At 39.8% G+C, this 21,680-nt stretch overlaps 1 protein-coding gene across 2 annotated transcripts in view; it reads left to right on the top strand.

Moving 5' to 3' along the window:
* LOC134821898 (uncharacterized) overlaps positions 1-21,680 on the top strand; it is a 46,468-nt gene that overhangs the window by 12,666 nt on the left and 12,122 nt on the right. Inside the window, exons 2-15 of one of the 2 annotated variants that reach the window (XM_063832710.1) lie at positions 10,599-10,933; positions 11,110-11,230; positions 11,389-11,483; positions 11,797-11,943; positions 12,201-12,405; positions 13,054-13,181; positions 13,387-13,473; positions 14,158-14,474; positions 15,268-15,430; positions 15,592-15,706; positions 15,847-16,007; positions 16,296-16,403; positions 17,428-17,580; positions 17,787-17,953. In XM_063832710.1, the coding sequence (XP_063688780.1) occupies positions 10,876-10,933; positions 11,110-11,230; positions 11,389-11,483; positions 11,797-11,943; positions 12,201-12,405; positions 13,054-13,181; positions 13,387-13,473; positions 14,158-14,474; positions 15,268-15,430; positions 15,592-15,706; positions 15,847-16,007; positions 16,296-16,403; positions 17,428-17,580; positions 17,787-17,953 (2,025 nt within the window). In that variant the 5' untranslated portion in view covers positions 10,599-10,875. The remainder of the gene's footprint in view (positions 1-10,598; positions 10,934-11,109; positions 11,231-11,388; positions 11,484-11,796; positions 11,944-12,200; positions 12,406-13,053; positions 13,182-13,386; positions 13,474-14,157; positions 14,475-15,267; positions 15,431-15,591; positions 15,707-15,846; positions 16,008-16,295; positions 16,404-17,427; positions 17,581-17,786; positions 17,954-21,680) is intronic. The other variant, XM_063832711.1, reaches the window with a different exon arrangement.

A 21,680-nucleotide genomic window follows, 5' to 3' on the forward strand; every position in this document is an offset into this window, starting at 1 on the left:
GAGGATGGTCTGACTGAAGCTTTCCTTATACTGGCTGGAGTTATGCAGGGAGATACACTGGCGCCCTACCTCTTCGTGATTGTCATTGACTATGTGATGACAACAGCACTTAGAGGTAAAGATCTGGGCTTCACTGTCAACCCCAGAAGAAGCAGGAGATACCCAGCAGTTAAGATGACAGATGTCGACTTTGCTGACGATCTTGCACTGACAACAGACACCGCAGAGCAAGCGCAAGATCTTCTCCTCAGTGTGGAGCTGGCTGCTAACTCCGTTGGACTTCACCTCAACGAGAGTAAGACGAAGTACATCAGAGTCAATCTCTCTGAGTCTGACTCTACCGTAATTAAAGCAGCAAGTGGGCAGGAGATAGAGCAAGTAGATGACTTTGTCTACCTTGGAAGCAGAATAATGAGTGCGGAGAAGGACTTTGATGTTAGGAAAGCAAAGGCATGGGGGGCCTGTCATCAGTTAAAGACAACCTGGAAGTCTGGAATGCGCAGGGACTTAAAGATCCGTGTCTTTCGAGCAACGGTTGAGCCTGTACTCCTGTACGGCTCTGAAGCTTGGACGATAAGCCAATCCATGACTAAGCGGATCAATGGATGCTACACTAGAATGCTCCGGATGGCCTTGAACATACGTTGGCCACAAATCATCAACAACAGTGATTTATACGGCAACATCCCAAAGCCATCAGCGATGATAGCCTCCAGAAGAATGAGACTGGCTGGACATGTAGCCAGGCATGACGACCTTCTGGCAAACCAACTTCTGTTCTGGGACCCTCAGCATGGATACAGGAGACCGGGGAGGCCCCACCTTACGTTTCTGGACATGCTAAAGAAGGACACCAGCCTTTCCTGTGTTGAAGAGATAAGATCTGTTATGCTTGACCGCGACGTGTGGCGAGGAATTGTAGTTGCTCGGACCAAGAAGCCGACTTAAGAGGTAAGAGGAAACTGTTAAAGTGCTAATTAGAGTATATTGTAAAATGAATTTGTACATTTCCTAACCAGACCTTTATGTGAGAGCTATTCCTCATAAGCTCATACTCATAGGAATAAGCACCATAGTTTGTGCAATCGCTGTGTGACTTGCAGGTTTTTACGGTTATATGAGTAGCGTGCCAGTGCGTGCCATGGGATCACGAAAGAAAATGAACATCGGCCCTCATTAAAACCACATATTAATCTGTTCAGTATGTGAACTGTAGGATCACTAGCTGACAAGCACGGGAATCACAACAAACTATCAGGTTCCTACCTATGTGACCTATGTGAGATTGGAGGACCTTTTTCCTCCAATCTTTTCCAAGATGCAGGATATTCTATATTCTATAGGTTATCTAACTGATTCTTGGGACTTGCGACCCCACGTGTAGCTTTCAACAACGTTTTTGGGTCCAAGTACGTACGCTCAGCTGCAAATAGTAGAAAACCAACTAGTGTAGGAACACCAAAAGTGTGTCTTTGAATGTCGAAGAAGTTGAAATAGATGTGGGAGTCCCCCCGACATCATACTTCAAGTTCGACAGGGGTGATTTCTGGCGAACTTCAAATTTCAGTGCCTGTCGAACCATACAGTACGTGCATAGTACAGACGTTAGTTGTTTCCCAAGGGAATTGGGTTGGAGACATTTTTGGAGTTCCTAGGGACCTTATAATAAGCCTATTATTCAAATTTGTGTAGTAAATCTGATTATGAAGCGATGGTAAAAGTTGTAAACTGAAGTTTACGCTCGTTCAACAGATATATATAGGATCATGTATAATTATCAACAAAATTAACAGCAAAAGAAATGAAAAAGGTTGAAATGAAAAATGCTGAAATAATACGAAAATGAAAGTATAATGAAGATGATTAAAAACTCTAAAATGAAATTAAAATGCTGAAGTTGATCGGTATTCCGAATATACAATATACTGTGATATATTAGAGAAAACAGTTGGGATGCATCACTAAAAGATGGAAAGGATCATCTGAGAAATAAACTACAACAACTTACACAACTAATATAACAATATTATAACTAATAAAACATTAAACTAATATAACAGCATTGAATAGTAACAAATGAGCTGATCAGTCTAAGAATTAGAGCCGCTCAGTACATAGTAGCTATCCCAGGAGGGACCCAAACAACAAGTCAGGTGATAAAATAGAATGCGAAAACAATACCCCCCCCCCCCCCCCCCCACAATAACACTAAATTTACACGCAGCAACCGGTCACAAACTAAAAAAATAGAAAATTGTGTAGACAGAAAATGCAGACCTGTAAATTCCTAACTCTTAATTTGGTTAAGATAATAAAACGAGTGTGCGAGTTTCAGAACTAATACAGAGTTAGCAGTTAACAGTTACCGTTAAGAGTGTAGACTATAAATATCCAGCCTTTAGTCCTATTAGACCTTAGATCAATAACTCCCGCTGCAAAGTCACAGTTCACACGCTGCGTGACGCGCGCTCTCTTTCTCTCTCTCTAATTGGTTTAGCATGTTATAGGATGTAGAATCGGGATAGGAACAGGTCGCGTTCTTTGTGTAGACATTGTGTGTATTTCGTGTGTAATTTGTGTGTGGGTTTTCTGCGGGTATTCTATGTGCTTTCTGGGTGCGTTTTGTGTGCTTTTATGCATCTTTTGATAACATGCTAATGTGTGTTGTATGGGTGTAGAACTTCGTGGGACGACATTTTGGGTATTTAATATTGTCGCTCGGTTGAATAGCATTATTAATGGTTCATTAGTTTGGTGTGTGAGTCGGTTTATATTATGCCGATCATTGCAGTAATAATACAATCTGCCATGCATCAGATCGCATAATTATGGAGTAGATCTCTCGAGACTATTTAACGCCATCAATTTATAGTCTGTACATCTTCCCTCCCTCTCAGCTTATCAGTTGAACTGTACATCTTCCCTCACTCTCAGCTTTTCAGTTGAACTTTACATCTTCCCTCACTCTCAGCTTATCAGTTGAACTGTACATCTTCCCTTTCTCTCAGCTTATCAGTTGAACTGTACATCTTCCCTCCCTCTCAGCTTATCAGTTGAACTGTACATCTTCCCTCTCTCTCAGCTTATCAGTTGAACTGTACATCTTCCCTCCCTCTCAGCTTATCAGTTGAACTGTACATCTTCCCTCCCTCTCAGCTTATCAGTTGAACTGTACATCTTCCCTCACTCAGCTTATCAGTTGAACTGTTATACATCTTCCCTCACTCTCAGCTCATCAGTTGAACTGTACATCTTCCCTCACTCTCAGCTTATCAGTTGAACTGTACATCTTTCCTTCCGCTCAGCTTATCAGTTGAACTGTACATCTTCCCTCCCTCTCAACTTATCAGTTGAACTGTACATCTTCCCTCACTCTCAGCTTATCAGTTGAACTGTACATCTTCCCTCCCTCTCAGCTTATCAGTTGAACTGTACATCTTCCCTCCCTCTCAGCTTATCAGTTGAACTGCATACATCTTCCCTCACTCTCAGCGTATCAGTTGAACTGTACATCTTCCCTCGCTCCCAGCTTATTTGACCTAATTTAGAATCTTTCTAGTCTCTGATCGTTACCGGAATGTTAATTTACTAGTTGCTGCTTTATCCCTTTACTATCTGCCCTCACAGTTCACACAGCTATAACAAGGTGTTTGTGTTGTTGTGTTGTATTTAGCAATTATGTGTTACTTATTACTCTTATTAGCTTATTAGTATATCTTACCTCGGATAATTAAGATTAAGGTCGCAAGCGTTATACCAAGTTTTTTTCCACCTAGTCCTACAAAAACGGAAGTGAATTGTTACACTTCACAATTGTTACCACCTATATAACTCTATAATAACAGAAGTGAAATGTCATGTTCAAATGTCTGCTTTAAAGTAGACTGCGTATCTGAATAAGCAGTTACATCTGACATTATCGCTCTGAACAAGGCTGTAAACTAATTCAATTTATCAGGAACTTTATAGGACCCTTTTTATAGGAACGTTAATATGGTGTACCGCTTCGGCTGTAGCCCCCTGTATTATCGAATTACGTTTCCCTTCTGATCCCGCGCGTTTTCATTTGAAGTCTCTGGAATTTGTTTAACTTTTTGTTGTCTCCAATATTGATAATGTGTTAGTTGTGTCTCCAATATCAGTACTGTTTTAGTCGTGTCTCCAATATTAAGATATTACCACTGTGTTACTTGTATCTCCAATATCAGTACTGTTTTAGTTGTATCTCCAATATCAGTACTATGTAACACGTCATAGTTAAATGGTAAGTTGCTCCCTCTGCATCAAATTGTTGACCAGCCCGCAGAATCATATTTAAACTAAGAAACTGTTGGGAAATTGTCAAATTGTCTTCCTCTGAAACAGTTTACTATGTTTTGCAGTTATTTTCTTCTATATTTGGTAACCCTCTCTTTACTTACGAATGCCATAATCTTTACATATATTCTGCTATACTTAGTGCGAGGGTTTATGTTACAGTTCTACTCTATCCTTCCATTAGCCCTTTTGAAGGAATAATTTAACTTAAACTTACTTTATTTATTTTTAAATGTACGCATTTTACACGCATTTTACACGTTTATATAGTTCGACAACTCAAGTTCGCCAGATATCAACCCTTTCGAACTTTGGTACGTGTCAAACTAGTGTCTGGGTAGAGTACTCTTTGACAAATAGTTTCTGCTTGTGATCCAACAGCGATTGAAGGGTCCTCATTATTGGAACCCCCTGGTTCAATGACAGATAAAACAATTTTCTGAAATCTAGCAACCAGCGGTTAGAAATTCCAGAACCTTTCAGTATAATTTTAATTCTCTTGTTTGCCACTCGGTTCTGGTCTAGCAGTAGCAAACAGGAAAATTGATTGATATCCGACTGTTTCCGGTTCAGCAGCCAAATCTCTAAACCGATACTCGTTCACTAGACTTTGTGATAATATATAAAGTGTGGTACGTGGTAGAGATTTATATATAGCGTACTCTACAATCTAGTTATACAAAACGGAGTACGAGTTACCATGAAGATAGTATTTCATCTACGTAACAATAATTGAGTCTGAGGTCAATTTCCGTAGAATATATACTATATAGATATGGATAATAGAGAATATTAAGATTACATTCACACATATAGCTGAACATCATGAGTCAAGTGGAAAACAAACAAACGAATAGACTTTACTCGTACTATAAATTAGCATTTCCCTGTTCATTACCATGGTAACGTGTTCACTAAGATATGATTGACATTATATTGTTGATCCTTGCAGGATTGAATATTCGTGTGAGATGAGATACTAGATAGTTAAACATTTTTTGAATTTTTCGAAATTCGTCTGATTGTGTTACTATAGGTACATTACTAGGTGTTGCTAGGTGTTGCTAGTTGTTACTAGGTGCATTACTAGGTGTTGCTAGGTATTGCTAGGTGTTGCTAGGTGTTGCTAGGTGTTGCTAGGTGTTGCTAGGTGTTACTAGGTGCATTATTAGGTGTTGCTAGGTGTTGCTAGGTGTTGCTAGGTGTTACTAGGTGTTGCTAGGTGTTGCTAGGTGTTGCTAGGTGTTACTAGGTGCATTACTAGGTGTTGCTAGGTGTTGCTAGGTGTTACTAGGTGTTGCTAGGTGTTGATTGGTGTTGCTAGGTGTTGCTAGGTGCATTACTAGGTGTTGCTAGGTGTTGCTAGGTGTTACTAGGTGTTGATATGTGTTACTAGGTGTTTCTATTTGTTTAATGAACTATAACCGCCGGTTCAACTGTACCCGTAACTAAGTAACTAAACTGGCAAATAAACCTGAATAAACCTGATTTAATAACTAATAAAAAGTAAAATAGCGGTTTAGTATTTATTTAAAATTCAGAGGAACAAACTCTATATTTTGCAATGACATACGACTACTACTGGCTAGTTACTGAATGGTCATCACCATGGTAACGTGACATGCTCTGTTATTGGTTGTTATTAGTCACATGACCTGTAATTACTATAGTCCCTCATTAGAGGTATATAATGTAAGAGTACGGGCTGTGTAGTCAGAGTCTTTACTACAATACTGATCACTTTCTGTGTGTGTGTCTGTGTGTGCTGTGTGTGTTTGGGGTCATTATCCACTCTCTCTCTCTCTCTCTGTGCTGTGTAGACCACTTGGATGGAACTTGTGTACCGTTTTGTATTACGTATTTGTTACGTCATGTAAAGTATTTGATGATGATCTGTTATCGGATCATACTTTCTGCTCTCGCGCTGAATGGATTTCTTTATTCTGCTGTTTTTATTCAGTGCGGTTTGTTGATCTGCCATGATAATACATGTTACTTCAGATACTACATTATTATGCAGTATATAGTGTGCTTGATGGTGAGCCTGCCTGATAAGCTAATTTCCCCTTTTCCCCCTCTATAAGCAGATAATAAAGTCCCCCCTCTCTTCATGGTCCCACTACCCAGTTACCTGATACTGGCATTACCTCCTATTACCTCACAACATATTAACCTCTGATCCAACAATGAGCCAACACGCTGGAACCTGGATCACACCTGATCTCACTGCCACGTGACTGCTCCGCCCACGTGACTGCTCCGCCCACGTGACTGCTCCGCCCACGTGCTTGTAGAGTGTAGGTCATTATACACGGTGGGGCCAGATGACCAGGTATCAGGTATCAGGTAACAGTGTCCCCTGGAGCGGAGTGTTACTCTAGTTTACACTCTTCTAGTGTGGGTTAGTGTTTAGTAAGTGTTTAGTGGGGCCAGTGTGTGATGTCACTGCTGGTCATGCAGGCTAACTTATACAGTTATATTGTGTAGTTTGTAGTTTGTAGCTTGTTACCCTTGTATGGAGCTCTTGTACATTTGCTGCTCCCTCTGCTCCCTCCCTCATCAGTCCTCCTTTATAAAGCAGTATAATACACTAATACAGCTCAGCTTATGAATTAGCGAGAGCCTTATCGTGACGTGTGTGTACTATTCTTCAGTAAGAATGTGGGGCTAAATCGTCTCAAGTATAATCGTATAAACTTTCTAGTTTCCATTCATTTTTAGTTTGTATTTTGTTTTGTATTTTGTTAGGGAGTCTTGGTAGTAATTGCTGTGGTTGATCTTCATGCTTTAGAATAATGCATTTATATATAGAACATTCTTATAGTCAGGGTAAAATAGAGATAATAGAGGACACAGATAGCGTTCTTTATACACACTCAAACTCACACTGCAGGTCCTCGCTAACTTCCCGTGCGTTATACCCCCTCCTTCACAGTGTTTATTTAGTCTGTGTGTAAATACCTTGTGTTAGCCCTCATATCACCGTGTAAACATACCTCATAATACTGGCTTATAACACAGCGTTATCTTTACAAGGCAGCAGTGATGTAATGTAATTATACATACTTTATACCCCCCCCCCCCCCCCCAATACTTTATACCCCCCCCCCCCCCCCCAATACTTTATACCCCCCCCCCCCCCAATACTTTAATACCCCCAATACTTTATATACCCCCATATACTTTATACCCCCAATACTTTATACCCCCCAATACTTTATACCCCCAATACTTTATACCCCCAATACTTTATACCTCCAATACTGTTTTACCCCCCAATACTTTATACCCCCCCCCCCCCCCAATTCTTTATACCCCCCCCCCCCCCCCCCCAATACTTTATTTCCCCCCTCCCCCCAATACTTTATACCCCCCCCCCCCCCCCAATACTTTATACCCCCCCCCCCCTCCATGTGTATTGTATCAGATCATTGTATTAGATACTATCAGGTGTAAGTGCGTGAGTCTGAACAGTAGAATGTACAACATAGCAAGCACACATTAAGAGTAAAGAGAGAGAGAGAGAGAGCTCATCATCTAGCTCCAGATGATGCAATCTACAGTTTATTACATTGCATATTTCTGTGTGTGGTACAGTCCTTTTTATTACAAATTCAAGCTTTTAGTGCCGTGTCTGCTGCTGTGACACATATTCTAAGTTTGTGACTTGCTTTCCCGCCAAAAGTTAGAAAGAGGCATAGCTGATTCTGCTTTCCAAATGCTCTTTTGTATTTTTCCAATTTGTTGTTTTCTAATTAGTTCTTCTCGTAGGGTTGTAACCCTAGGGCTGCTGGCACTGTTGGTAGTGGACAGTTCCATCTGTTGTGTTGCATTTTGAATACCTTTTTTTAAAACCTTTTTTTCTGTGTGATTATTGTGTAATTATTCGGGTTCTTTTGCGATAGTCAAAACGCGACAACTAGCGCTGGATGGCGACAACTAGCGCTATCCAGCGCTAGTTGTCGCCATCCAGCGCTAGTTATCGAACTGTTTTCTGCGATGGCCAGTTGCGCTGGCCATCGCAAACTATCGCGTGCGACAGTGTCGCATAGCCAGCGACAACTAGCGCTGGATAGCGACAACTAGCGCTGGATGGCGACAACTAGCGCTGGATGGCGACAACTAGCGCTGGATGGCGACAACTAGCGCTGGATAGCGACAATTATCTAACATATATATTTTGCGCTGGCCAGCGTTATCCAGCGCTGGATAGCGACAACTAGCGCTGGATGGCGACAACTAGCGCTGGATAGCGCTAGTTGTCGCCATCCAGCGCTAGTTGTCGCATTTTGACTATCGCAAAAGAACCGATTTTGATACATTGCGCTGGCTAGCGCTGGCTAACGCTGGCTAACGCTGGCTAACGCTGGCTAGCGCTGGCTAGCGCTGGTTAGCGCTGGCTAGCGCTGGCTAGCGCTGGTTAGCGCTGGCCAGCGCTAGCTGACGAGTAATAGCGCACAAATTTTGCGCTGGATATCGATGGCCAGCGCTGGCTATCGCTTAGCGCTGGCCAGCGCTAGTTGTCGCTATCCAGCGCTAGTTGTCGCGTTTTGACTATCGCAAAAGAACCATTATTCGTTATACTATTCCGCTTGGTAACCGTATTTTCACGGCACTGGTTTAATAGTTTAATGTTAGTAAGGTTACTCTTTATTCCACTCTCAAGTTCCCTTTAAGTGTTCCATATACGCTCTTTCTTCTTCACTTTTCACCCGGGATTTTCCTGTTTGTTTACACAAAACAACACCAGCTAACACCAACTAACTAGCGCTGGATAGCGACAACTAGCGCTGGATGGCGACAACTAGCGCTGGATGGCGACAACTAGCGCTGGATGGCGACAACTAGCGCTGGATAGCGACAATTATCGAACATATATATTTTGCGCTGGCCAGCGTTATCCAGCGCTGGATAGCGACAACTAGCGCTGGATGGCGACAACTAGCGCTGGATAGCGCTAGTTGTCGCCATCCAGCGCTAGTTGTCGCGTTTTGACTATCGCAAAAGAACCATTATTCGTTATACTATTCCGCTTGGTAACCGTATTTTCACGGCACTGGTTTAATAGTTTAATGTTAGTAAGGTTACTCTTTATTCCACTCTCAAGTTCCCTTTAAGTGTTCCATATACGCTCTTTCTTCTTCACTTTTCACCCGGGATTTTCCTGTTTGTTTACACAAAACAACACCAACTAACACCAACTAACCCCAACTAACCCCAACTAACCCCAACTAACCCCAACTAACACCAACTAACCCCAACTAACCCCAACTAACCCCAACTAACACCAAATAACCCCAACTAACCCCAACTAACACCAACTAACCCCAACTAACACCAACTAACCCCAACTAACCCCAACTAACCCCAACTAACCCCAACTAACCCCAACTAACCCCAACTAACCCCAACTAACACCAACTAACCCCAACTAACCCCAACTAACACAAAACAACACCAACTAACACCAACTAACCCCAACTAACCCCAACTAACACCAACTAACACCAACTAACACAAACCAACACCAACTAACACAAAACAACACCAACTAACCCCAACTAACCCCAACTAACACCAACTAACCCCAACTAACCCCAACTAACCCCAACTAACACCAAATAACCCCAACTAACCCCAACTAACCCCAACTAACACCAACTAACACCAACTAACACAAAACAACACCAACTAACACCAACTAACACCAACTAACCCCAACTAACCCCAACTAACACCAAATAACCCCAACTAACCCCAACTAACACCAACTAACCCCAACTAACACCAACTAACACCAACTAACCCCAACTAACACCAACTAACCCCAACTAACCCCAACTAACCCCAACTAACCCCAACTAACACCAACTAACCCCAACTAACACCAACTAACACCAACTAACACCAACTAACCCCAACTAACCCCAACTAACACCAACTAACCCCAACTAACCCCAACTAACCCCAACTAACACCAACTAACCCCAACTAACCCCAACTAACACCAACTAACCCCAACTAACCCCAACTAACCCCAACTAACACCAACTAACCCCAACTAACCCCAACTAACACCAACTAACCCCAACTAACCCCAACTAACCCCAACTAACACCAACTAACCCCAACTAACACCAACTAACCCCAACTAACCCCAACTAACCCCAACTAACCCCAACTAACACCAACTAACACAAAACAACACCAACTAATACCAACTAACACCAACTAACACCAACTAACACAAAACAACACCAACTAACACCAACTAACACCAGTACAGATGTAATCAGAGTGGAACTATATCTCACTACTTTAAGACCCTGTTATTACATGATCACGCTAGACATCCCTCTCTCCTCTTCACCCTTTACTAGCTTCAAACAGGACCTCCTCAGTATCCCTGATAACAGATTAAAACAAAACTGAAAGCGAAACTGATAACAGATTCCTGACAGCACTCTTGATAACAGATTTCTGAAAACTGATCCTTGAAAACAGATACTCCTCAAAGTATCTGTTTTCGTCCCTGAAAACAGATACTCAACAAAACTCATGTTCGCACAGCTGATATGTTTCACTTACCTCATTCTTCTCACCTTACAATCAGAGGGTAAGTTACTAAATTAGTTACTAAATTAGTTACTTCTTAAATAACCACGATTTGATTGTTCGGGACATAAATAAGGGCATGTTTAATGCTATTACGCATAAACTGGATAAGTTGGCCTAGTAACACCTAGTAACACCTAGTAACAACTAACACCTAGTAACACCTACTAACACCAGGGCTGTGCCCCCGATCAGAGATACCCTGCGCAGGCACATGTACTATCAAGCTCTCCCAGAGTCTTAACCACGGCCAGGCTGCTCTCCAGTGCAAAACTCAAAACAAACGTACTTATATGGGGTGAGTGTTGTGGTGGAATAGTAAACTTTCAGTTTCGCTTTCAGTTTCGCTTTTTATTCTCTTGCAAAGCCGACTTGAAGTTATTATGATCAATCTTAACCTAAAGTGTAATTTACACTGAAGAGGGTGACCGAGGGTCTAATGACCCCGTCCTCCAGTTCAAGAACTGACGATGAGTTGGAGAGTGGATGCGCTAGCTCTGTGTTTGGGACTAACACTAATCTTAATATCTGGTCTCGATATAAGCTCAGAGGTATTTATTTTATCATTGAGTTTAAACACTTTTAAGGAGAAGCTTATATATTTCCTTCCTATATTTCCTAGCTGAAGACGATTTACACATGCATTTTGAAAGCCCCTGCAAAAACAAACTTTTCGTATCACTTATATGTTTTAAATAATCGCCCTCCAGGTATATTTCCTTGTTTCTCATGCTGACAAGAAAGGTTTACTAGCTATACCAGAAGTAGCTGAGCACATCTAACTATTTCTAGGATTCCCACAATCCGAGACTTATAATTAGTACCCGTCAGTACTGTCCAGTCTCTAACATTATAATGTTTCAGATGGTTTGATAGTAGATGAGACAGGAGTAACAATAGACAGGATAAACTGGGGTATAAAGTACTGTGGAGCTGTTGACCAACTGGGTAACTTCATGCCCCATCCTTGTACTTGGAACAACTACCGAGCCATCTGCGTTAGTAACCAGAGTAAGTCTGCTGTTTTCTGACAAAAGTGCTTAAGTAACACTAGGTTCATTTTGTGCAAATTGACTTTAAAGATTTCAATTCTGTAATTGCTCTGAGCTAGCTGCTGTTTAAACTGCACTATGTTTCTAAGAGCTATCTGCTTTAGTAACCAGAGTAAGTGTACTCATCACTACACACAAATATCTTAACTATTGCGCGGCTTGTTGGATAACACCAAATAACACTTGCTCCTTCACCAACACAACCTCACCCCGCAGTCCAATACGACAAGAATAACTTACGAGAGTGCGGGGGAGAATACTACTGGATAACGGACAGGTCGGATCTAGACTACGAGAGAGGGGTGGAACACTGTAGGCAGAACAACATGGTCCTTGCTACTCCCTATACTAATGCTAGGAGGAACTGCTTCCAGCCTGTTATGCAGGCTCGAGCGATATCTAAAGCTTGGATTAATTACAAGTAAGGGTTGTTTGTTAATTACAGGTAAGGGTTTTTTGTTAATTACAAGTAAGGATTAATTACAAGTAAGGATTACTTACAAGTAAGTAAGGGTTGTTTGTTAACTATCTAAAGCTTGGATTAATTACAAGTAAGGGTTGTTATGTTAATTACAGGTAAGGGTGTCTTGTTATAAGTTAATTACTAGAAGGATTAATTACAAGTGTAAGGGTTGTAACTTTACTTGGATTATTACAAGTAAGGTTTTTTTACTTTTAAATACATTTGGTTTAAGTTAAATAGTTTATATGAAGAGTATTTGTATCGTTCAGATATATTTAATCTTTTGAAGAACAGTATTTGTACTAATATTTATAGAAATATAAACGAAACTATAATAATCTGAAGTCAAATTGACTATCGAGAACTGCACTAATTCAGCTTTATAGTCAACATGTCAATACGCAAACAAGGTTGTCTATGGCCTAACAATTAAGACCCAGGTCTTAGCCCGTCCTACATAATTAAGACCAAGCAGAACCTCAAGTAATAAGAGGTTCTGTTTCCCGACAACTATTAATGTATTAATTGCAACTTTCCCGAAATAGTGTGATCAGTTATTTGTTATCTCTTTATCTGTAGCCTTGTTGATAACGCGTTGTGTTTCAGTATAACAGCAGCTACACAGAAGATAACACCGTGGGACCGGGAGTACTGTATCAAGGTTAACAGGTACAACCAGTACACTGTAGATAAATGCGAGACTCGGCTGCCTGTCTTCTGCTCTAGTTTTGGAGGTTAGTTTTTAGTACTTTAGCTGTAGTGAGGAAACTTGTTAGAGGCAATCTTTGTTATCATGTGTATACTATGTGTACATAGTACATAGTCCATGTATACATGTAACATGTATAATTGTGACATGTATAGTACATCAAAACAACATTTCAACACAATAAGTTAACTTATTAAGTTCGTTAAATACTAAAATTAGTAACCTTTCAGAACTAGAAGCATCCGGAGTAGTGGTACAGAAAGGTGAACCTGCCGTTATGTCTTGTAAATGCTTTAACTGCACTGTCAATGATATAGGTTAGTGCCGCCCATATGGTTTTGTTGCTTGTACTCACGTTTAATAGCTAGCTCATGCAAGCAACTGTCCATCGACCTACTTTATTTATATATCGTGTTGAACATACTATTCTCAACGTTATTGCCCCCCCCCCCCCACTAATTATACCAACCTCCCCCTAACAATACCCCCCCCCCCTCACCCCACCCTAACAATACCCCACCCTAACAATACCCCGCCCCACCCTAACAAAACCCCACCCCACCCTAACAATACCCCACCCCACCCTAACAATACCCCACCCCACCCTAACAATACCCACCCTAACAATACCCCACCCCACCCTAACAATACCCCACCCCACCCTAACAATACCCCACCCCACCCTAACAATACCCCACCCTAACAATACCCCGCCCCACCCTAACAATACCCCACCCCACCCTAACAATACCCCACCCCACCCTAACAATACCCCACCCCACCCTAACAAAACCCCACCCCACCCTAACAATACCCCACCCCACCCTAACAATACCCCACCCTAACAAAACCCCACCCTAACAATACCCCCCCCCCCCCCCCTAACAAAACCCCGCCCTAACAATACCCCACCCTAACAATACCCCACCCCACCCTAACAATACCCCACCCCACCCTAACAATACCCCCCCCCCCCCCCTAACAATACCCCACCCCACCAGAGTGGACGGATGGTATGACAGTATGGAGATCAGGAGATAACGCCGGAGGTTTCTCCGTCCGCTCAGTACCCGACACAACGGGCGTCAGATCAACCCTCACCCTAACTGAGACCTTGTTAGACCAGACCTTTACATGTGTTCAGAGAACTCATTTCTCCGACTCGGTTATATATAAAACTGTGGAGGTGGATGTTTATAATTTGGAGGTGACGTCACACTTTGTGTTTTATGGAGCACAGATTACTGTTACTTGCAAGTTTAACAATGATAAACATCTGGATATTGATAGGGTGGAGTGGAGTGATAGGAGGGATAATGTGAGTGCTATTTATTTCTTTATATTAGTTACAATTTTCTTTATTTATCCGTCTTTATATTATAGTTACAATGTTCTTTATTTATCCGTCTTTATATTATAGTTACAATGTTCTTTATTTATCCGTATTTATATTATAGTTACAATGTTCTTTATTTATCCGTCTTTATATTATAGTTACAATGTTCTTTATTTATCCGTCTTTATATTATAGTTACAATTTTCTTTATTTATCCGTCTTTATATTATAGTTACAATGTTCTTTATTTATCCGTCTTTATATTATAGTTACAATGTTCTTTATTTATCCGTCTTTATATTATAGTTACAATGTTCTTTATTTATCCGTCTTTATATTATAGTTACAATGTTCTTTTCTTTATTTATCCGTCTTTATATTATAGTTACAATGTTCTTTATTTATCCGTCTTTATATTATAGTTACAATGTTCTTTATTTATCCGTCTTTATATTATAGTTACAATGTTCTTTATTTATCCGTCTTTATATTATAGTTACAATGTTCTTTATTTATCCGTCTTTATATAATAGTTACAATGTTCTTTATTTATCCGTCTTATCTCCTTTTATAACGTTTTTATTTCATTTTATATTTTTTCTGATCTGCTTTTCATTTTGATTTAAAGTTTTCAAAGGAAGACAAGACAAGTGAATTAGTTTGAATTAATACTAGAAAACCCACTGTAAATGTAAATATTCAGATAACAAGAACGTTTGTGTCCTTTCTTTTCTGACCTATCTTTATTTTTAATGTTACTTTTCCATCACTACAGACGGATTTGTCGGGTAGAGCGCGGCTCTCCTACGACGAAGCAACAGTAGTGTCAAAACTAGAGATCCCTGTAGAGTATTACACCCATGATGTCATGTGCACTTTCTATGCTAGAGGGGACGGTATTACAGCTTACTCGGGTGTCAGCAGAATCATCATTTATAGTAAGTCAATAGTAAGTCAATAGCGGTTATCAACGACTTTAAGAACATTCCACCGTACGAACTCTGACCAGGCCCGTTTTTAGCCTTTGTTCGGTGAATTATATGAAATAGATATAACAAGGTGATCAGTTAGCCGGTAGATAACAGGAACATCTTCTCAGAGATAAACGGAGAAGACCAGTCAGTGCCTGCTAACGCTAACACGACCCTATCATGTGATCTGAGGGAGCAAGAGGGGAGAAGTGTGGATCTTATACCTCCTACCAGAGTCGACTGGTAAGTTTGTAATTTGACGTCATACCACGTGGCCTCACACCACGTGACCTCGCACCTTACTCTGTATATCTTTTTCAGTTTCTCCTTGCTTATGAGGAGTGGTACCCTCGTGCCACCAATCCTAACACTTGCTACCCCAGGAAACAAGGAGACAGCTCGTACATCATACCCTCGGATATAATAAACCCTTACAGAGCGGTCCTGGTGCGGAACATGAGGACCGGGGTAGATACCTACTCTTGCAGATTCCTCTTTGAGAACGGCAATATCCTCACCAAAACCCTTACCGTCACTGCTTTCGGTGCGTACTCTTCTTTTTCTCTATTCGAATTTTGCTAATACTGGGAATACTGCATATTTAGCAGCTAAGCAATTAGATGTAATTGCAATAAGTAGTTTCATACTGCATTTCCGTTTTAATAATGGCCTGGAAGAGCTCATCAATTCTAAGAGCCGTACTTTTAAAAGTACCGTGGAAGAATATGGGTATTTGCCCAATTTGAGTATTTGTCCAATTTACCCTATTAAGCTATTAGCATTTGACTCTTGTTCCCTTGTTGTATTTGACTCTATTTCTGTTTTCCCCTAGATTTTGAAGGTATTCCCGCACTGGCAGCTAACGGTACAGCAGCAATGTTGAATTGTAAATACAGTAAAGGGGCCCCTCCTGACACGCCACTATGGTGGGAGCGAGAAGGTCAGTATATTATAGATTATACATTATACATTATACATTATACCTTATACATTATAATATTATACACTATACATTATATTATTTAGTACCTTCTACCTGGCGAAAAAATCTGATAAAGACACAAACGGTCAGCCATTAGCTAATAACGAACCATGGCGAAGTAACAAGTCACTAGGTTCCTTACTCTGTACTGAGAAGGACATTCAAAGAAGGAGAATCCTAGCTGAGATTGCTTTTAAGAACTTTGGAAAAGTATGGTTGTCCGGTAAGAAAATTTCCCTTGAAAGAAAGCTGAGGTTATATGATGCTCAAGTTGTATCTGTATTGATCTACAACTCAAATAGTTGGAGTCCTAAGAAAGCAACCATGGAGAAAATGGACACACTCCATCGTAGACACCTCAGGTCCATTTTAAACATCAAATGGCCTAAAGGTATGATAAGCAACAAAGCATTGTATGAAAGGTGCAAAGTTGAAAAGTTATCCAAGCGTATTGAACACCAGCGGTGGAAGATGTTTGGACACATTCTCAGGAGTATGGAGAACACCCCAGCCCAAACGGCTCTCTCTTTTGCTATTGAATCAGATAATTTATTCATTGGTAGATTGGGGAGACCTAGAATGAACTTGTTATCGGTTTTAAGAAGTGATTTAAGTAGTAGAAATTTGCAAATGGACAACTTGCATGAATTGAACGAAATTAGAGATATAGCTGCATGCAACAGATGTTGGGAAAATCTTTTTCAAGGGTACAGTTTACCGCATTAAGGTATTTTTAAGAATCATTTTTGTCGGTAAGATCCTGTTTTATAATAATAATAATAATACATTATATACTATACATTATAATATTATCATAAGAAGCTTTATAGTTTATACAAAGAAAAGGTTAGACTTATTGAAATGTTTCAAATGTTCTGGTCGTTATAACTAATAATTTGACTTTACTACTTCTTCATTTTACCTGATATAACTAATAATTTGACTTTACTACTTCCTCATTTTACCCGATGATTTGCTTCAGGAGTTAAGATATCAAATGGTAAGAAGTATAAGGGAGAAACGTACGAGATAACGTCCAACTTCGTTAATGACGGTTTCTACATGGCCACCACTACAGTTACTGTACGAAATGCTTCGGAGGAGGCAACTTTTCAGTGTGGGCTCAGAGTCTCGGGTAGGTTGATAGATTAATTAATTAATTGTTTAAATTTAAATTATTATTAACAAATTTAAATTATTTCTTTGATTTTTCTTGATTTATAGGGATCTTTTATCTGGTGACTGTGCAACGTTGTAAGTATTATTTATGTGTATATTATGAGCTGCATAGCATTTATTCCTTAAAAGTAATGACACCCATTTAAAACGAACACAAAACAGATAAAGTGTGGAGGAAAGATATCCCTATGAAGATCTATATGGGAATGTTCATCGCCCCTAATGTAACGATTGCGGAGGAGATTGACTCGAACACTGGACAGATTGTAGTAAACTGCTCGGTGTGGGCTAATCCCCGTCCTAACATCCAGATATTCGTGGATACTGAGGTAATAACATCCAGATATTCGTGGATACTGAGGTAATAACTTCCAGATATTCGTGGATACTGAGGTAATAACATCCAGATATTCGTGGATACTGAGGTAATAACATCCAGATATTCGTGGATACTGAGGTAATAACATCCAGATATTCGTGGATACTGAGGTAATAACATCCAGATATTCGTGGATACTGAGGTAATAACATCCAGATATTCGTGGATACTGAGGTAATAATATCCAGATATTCGTGGATACTGAGGTAATAACATCCAGATATTCGTGGATACTGAGGTAATAACATCCAGATATTCGTGGATACTGAGGTAATAACATCCAGATATTCGTGGATACTGAGGTAATAACATCCAGATATTCGTGGATACTGAGGTAATAACATCCAGATATTCGTGGATACTGAGGTAATAACATCCAGATATTCGTGGATACTGAGGTAATAACATCCAGATATTCGTGGATACTGAGGTAATAACATCCAGATATTCGTGGATACTGAGGTAATAACATCCAGATATTCGTGGATACTGAGGTTATAATATCCAGATATTCGTGGATACTGAGGTAATAACATCCAGATATTCGTGGATACTGAGGTAATAACATCCAGATATTCGTGGATACTGAGGTAATAACATCCAGATATTCGTGGATACTGAGGTAATAACATCCAGATATTCGTGGATACTGAGGTAATAACATCCAGATATTCGTGGATACTGAGGTAATAACATCCAGATATTCGTGGATACTGAGGTAATAACATCCAGATATTCGTGGATACTGAGGTAATAACATCCAGATATTCGTGGATACTGAGGTAATAACATCCAGATATTCGTGGATACTGAGGTAATAACATCCAGATATTCGTGGATACTGAGGTAATAACATCCAGATATTCGTGGATACTGAGGTAATAACATCCAGATATTCGTGGATACTGAGGTAATACATCCAGATATTCGTGGATACTGAGGTAATAACATCCAGATATTCGTGGATACTGAGGTAATAACATCCAGATATTCGTGGATACTGAGGTAATAACATCCAGATATTCGTGGATACTGAGGTAATAACTTCCAGATATTCGTGGATACTGAGGTAATAACATCCAGATATTCGTGGATACTGAGGTAATAACATCCAGATATTCGTGGATACTGAGGTAATAACATCCAGATATTCGTGGATACTGAGGTAATAACTTCCAGATATTCGTGGATACTGAGGTAATAACATCCAGATATTCGTGGATACTGAGGTAATAACTTCCAGATATTCGTGGATACTGAGGTAATAACATCCAGATATTCGTGGATACTGAGGTAATAACATCCAGATATTCGTGGATACTGAGGTAATAACATCCAGATATTCGTGGATACTGAGGTAATAACATCCAGATATTCGTGGATACTGAGGTAATAATATCAGATATTCGTGGATACTGAGGTAATAACATCCAGTTATTCGTGGATACTGAGGTAATAATATCTAGATATTCGTGGATACTGAGGTAATAACATCCAGATATTCGTGGATACTGAGGTAATAACATCCAGATATTCGTGGATACTGAGGTAATAACATCCAGATATTCGTGGATACTGAGGTAATAACATCCAGATATTCGTGGATACTGAGGTAATAACATCCAGATATTCGTGGATACTGAGGTAATAACATCCAGATATTCGTGGATACTGAGGTAATAACATCAGATATTCGTGGATACTGAGGTAATAACATCCAGATATTCGTGGATACTGAGGTAATAACATCCAGATATTCGTGGATACTGAGGTAATAACATCCAGATATTCGTGGATACTGAGGTAATAACATCCAGATATTCGTGGATACTGAGGTAATAACATCCAGATATTCGTGGATACTGAGGTAATAACATCCAGATATTCGTGGATACTGAGGTAATAATATCCAGATATTCGTGGATACTGAGGTAATAACATCCAGATATTCGTGGATACTGAGGTAATAACATCCAGATATTCGTGGATACTGAGGTAATAACATCCAGATATTCGTGGATACTGAGGTAATAACATCCAGATATTCGTGGATACTGAGGTAATAACATCCAGATATTCGTGGATACTGAGGTAATAACATCCAGATATTCGTGGATACTGAGGTAATAACTTCCAGATATTCGTGGATACTGATGTAATAACATCCAGATATTCGTGGATACTGAGGTAATAACATCCAGATATTCGTGGATACTGAGGTAATAACATCCAGATATTCGTGGATACTGAGGTAATAACTTCCAGATATTCGTGGATACTGAGGTAATAACATCCAGATATTCGTGGATACTGAGGTAATAACTTCCAGATATTCGTGGATACTGAGGTAATAACATCCAGATATTCGTGGATACTGAGGTAATAACATCCAGATATTCGTGGATACTGAGGTAATAACATCCAGATATTCGTGGATACTGAGGTAATAACATCCAGATATTCGTGGATACTGAGGTAATAATATTCAGATATTCGTGGATACTGAGGTAATAACATCCAGATATTCGTGGATACTGAGGTAATAATATCTAGATATTCGTGGATACTGAGGTAATAACATCCAGATATTCGTGGATACTGAGGTAATAACATCCAGATATTCGTGGATACTGAGGTAATAACATCCAGATATTCGTGGATACTGAGGTAATAATATCCAGATATTCGTGGATACTGAGGTAATAACATCCAGATATTCGTGGATACTGAGGTAATAACATCCAGATATTCGTGGATACTGAGGTAATAACATCCAGATATTCGTGGATACTGAGGTAATAATATGCAGATATTCGTGGATACTGAGGTAATAACATGCAGATATTCGTGGATACTGAGGTAATAACATCCAGATATTCGTGGATACTGAGGTAATAACTTCCAGATATTCGTGGATACTGAGGTAATAACATCCAGATATTCGTGGATACTGAGGTAATAACATCCAGATATTCGTGGATACTGAGGTAATAACATCCAGATATTCGTGGATACTTTTATCTAAAACTTTTCAAACAATACATAATTATACAGAATTGAATGCTTCTAAATAAACCCAGTTATAAAAGGAAAAAAACCGATATAGCCCTAATTTTCACTATCCCAGAATATCGAAACCCAAATTATGTATTGAGAGAGGGGTAACCAAAACACGGTAGTGTGCAGTAAATACCACACCCGCAATAAAATTGGGCCCTAGCAACAATTAATTAATCAATGAATCAAAACATATAATATTGTACTTATAGAAAATATAAAACTCTCAGGGCTCCTTCTCCGAGCTAATGACTCTAAAGTTCCTGATTACGTGAACTTTGTCCGGCTCTGCTGTCCTTTTATTGAGTAGCTGGACGACAACTTTCTTGTAGGCTATTCTGTCTGCAGCTGATCTATCAGGAGTTATGTAAACAGAAGTAAACCCGTCTACATGTCTTAATAACTTAGTCTTGCTCAAGATGGTACGAGCTTGATCTGAGCTTGACAAAGTGAATTTAACTGGTCTGACTCGTTCACTTGTGTCCTTTCCAACTCTATTACATCTCAAAATTTTTGGTTTTTCGTTGAGATGGTCCAACAAAATACCAGATACCTTAGCATCCAAGTTCTCCTCAGTCTCTGGGATCCCAAAGATAATCAGACTTTTACTTCGATCTTCT

Source organism: Bolinopsis microptera, chromosome 10 (assembly GCF_026151205.1).
Source record: "Bolinopsis microptera isolate Bmic1 chromosome 10, MBARI_Bmic_1.0, whole genome shotgun sequence".
NCBI lineage: Eukaryota > Metazoa > Ctenophora > Tentaculata > Lobata > Bolinopsidae > Bolinopsis > Bolinopsis microptera.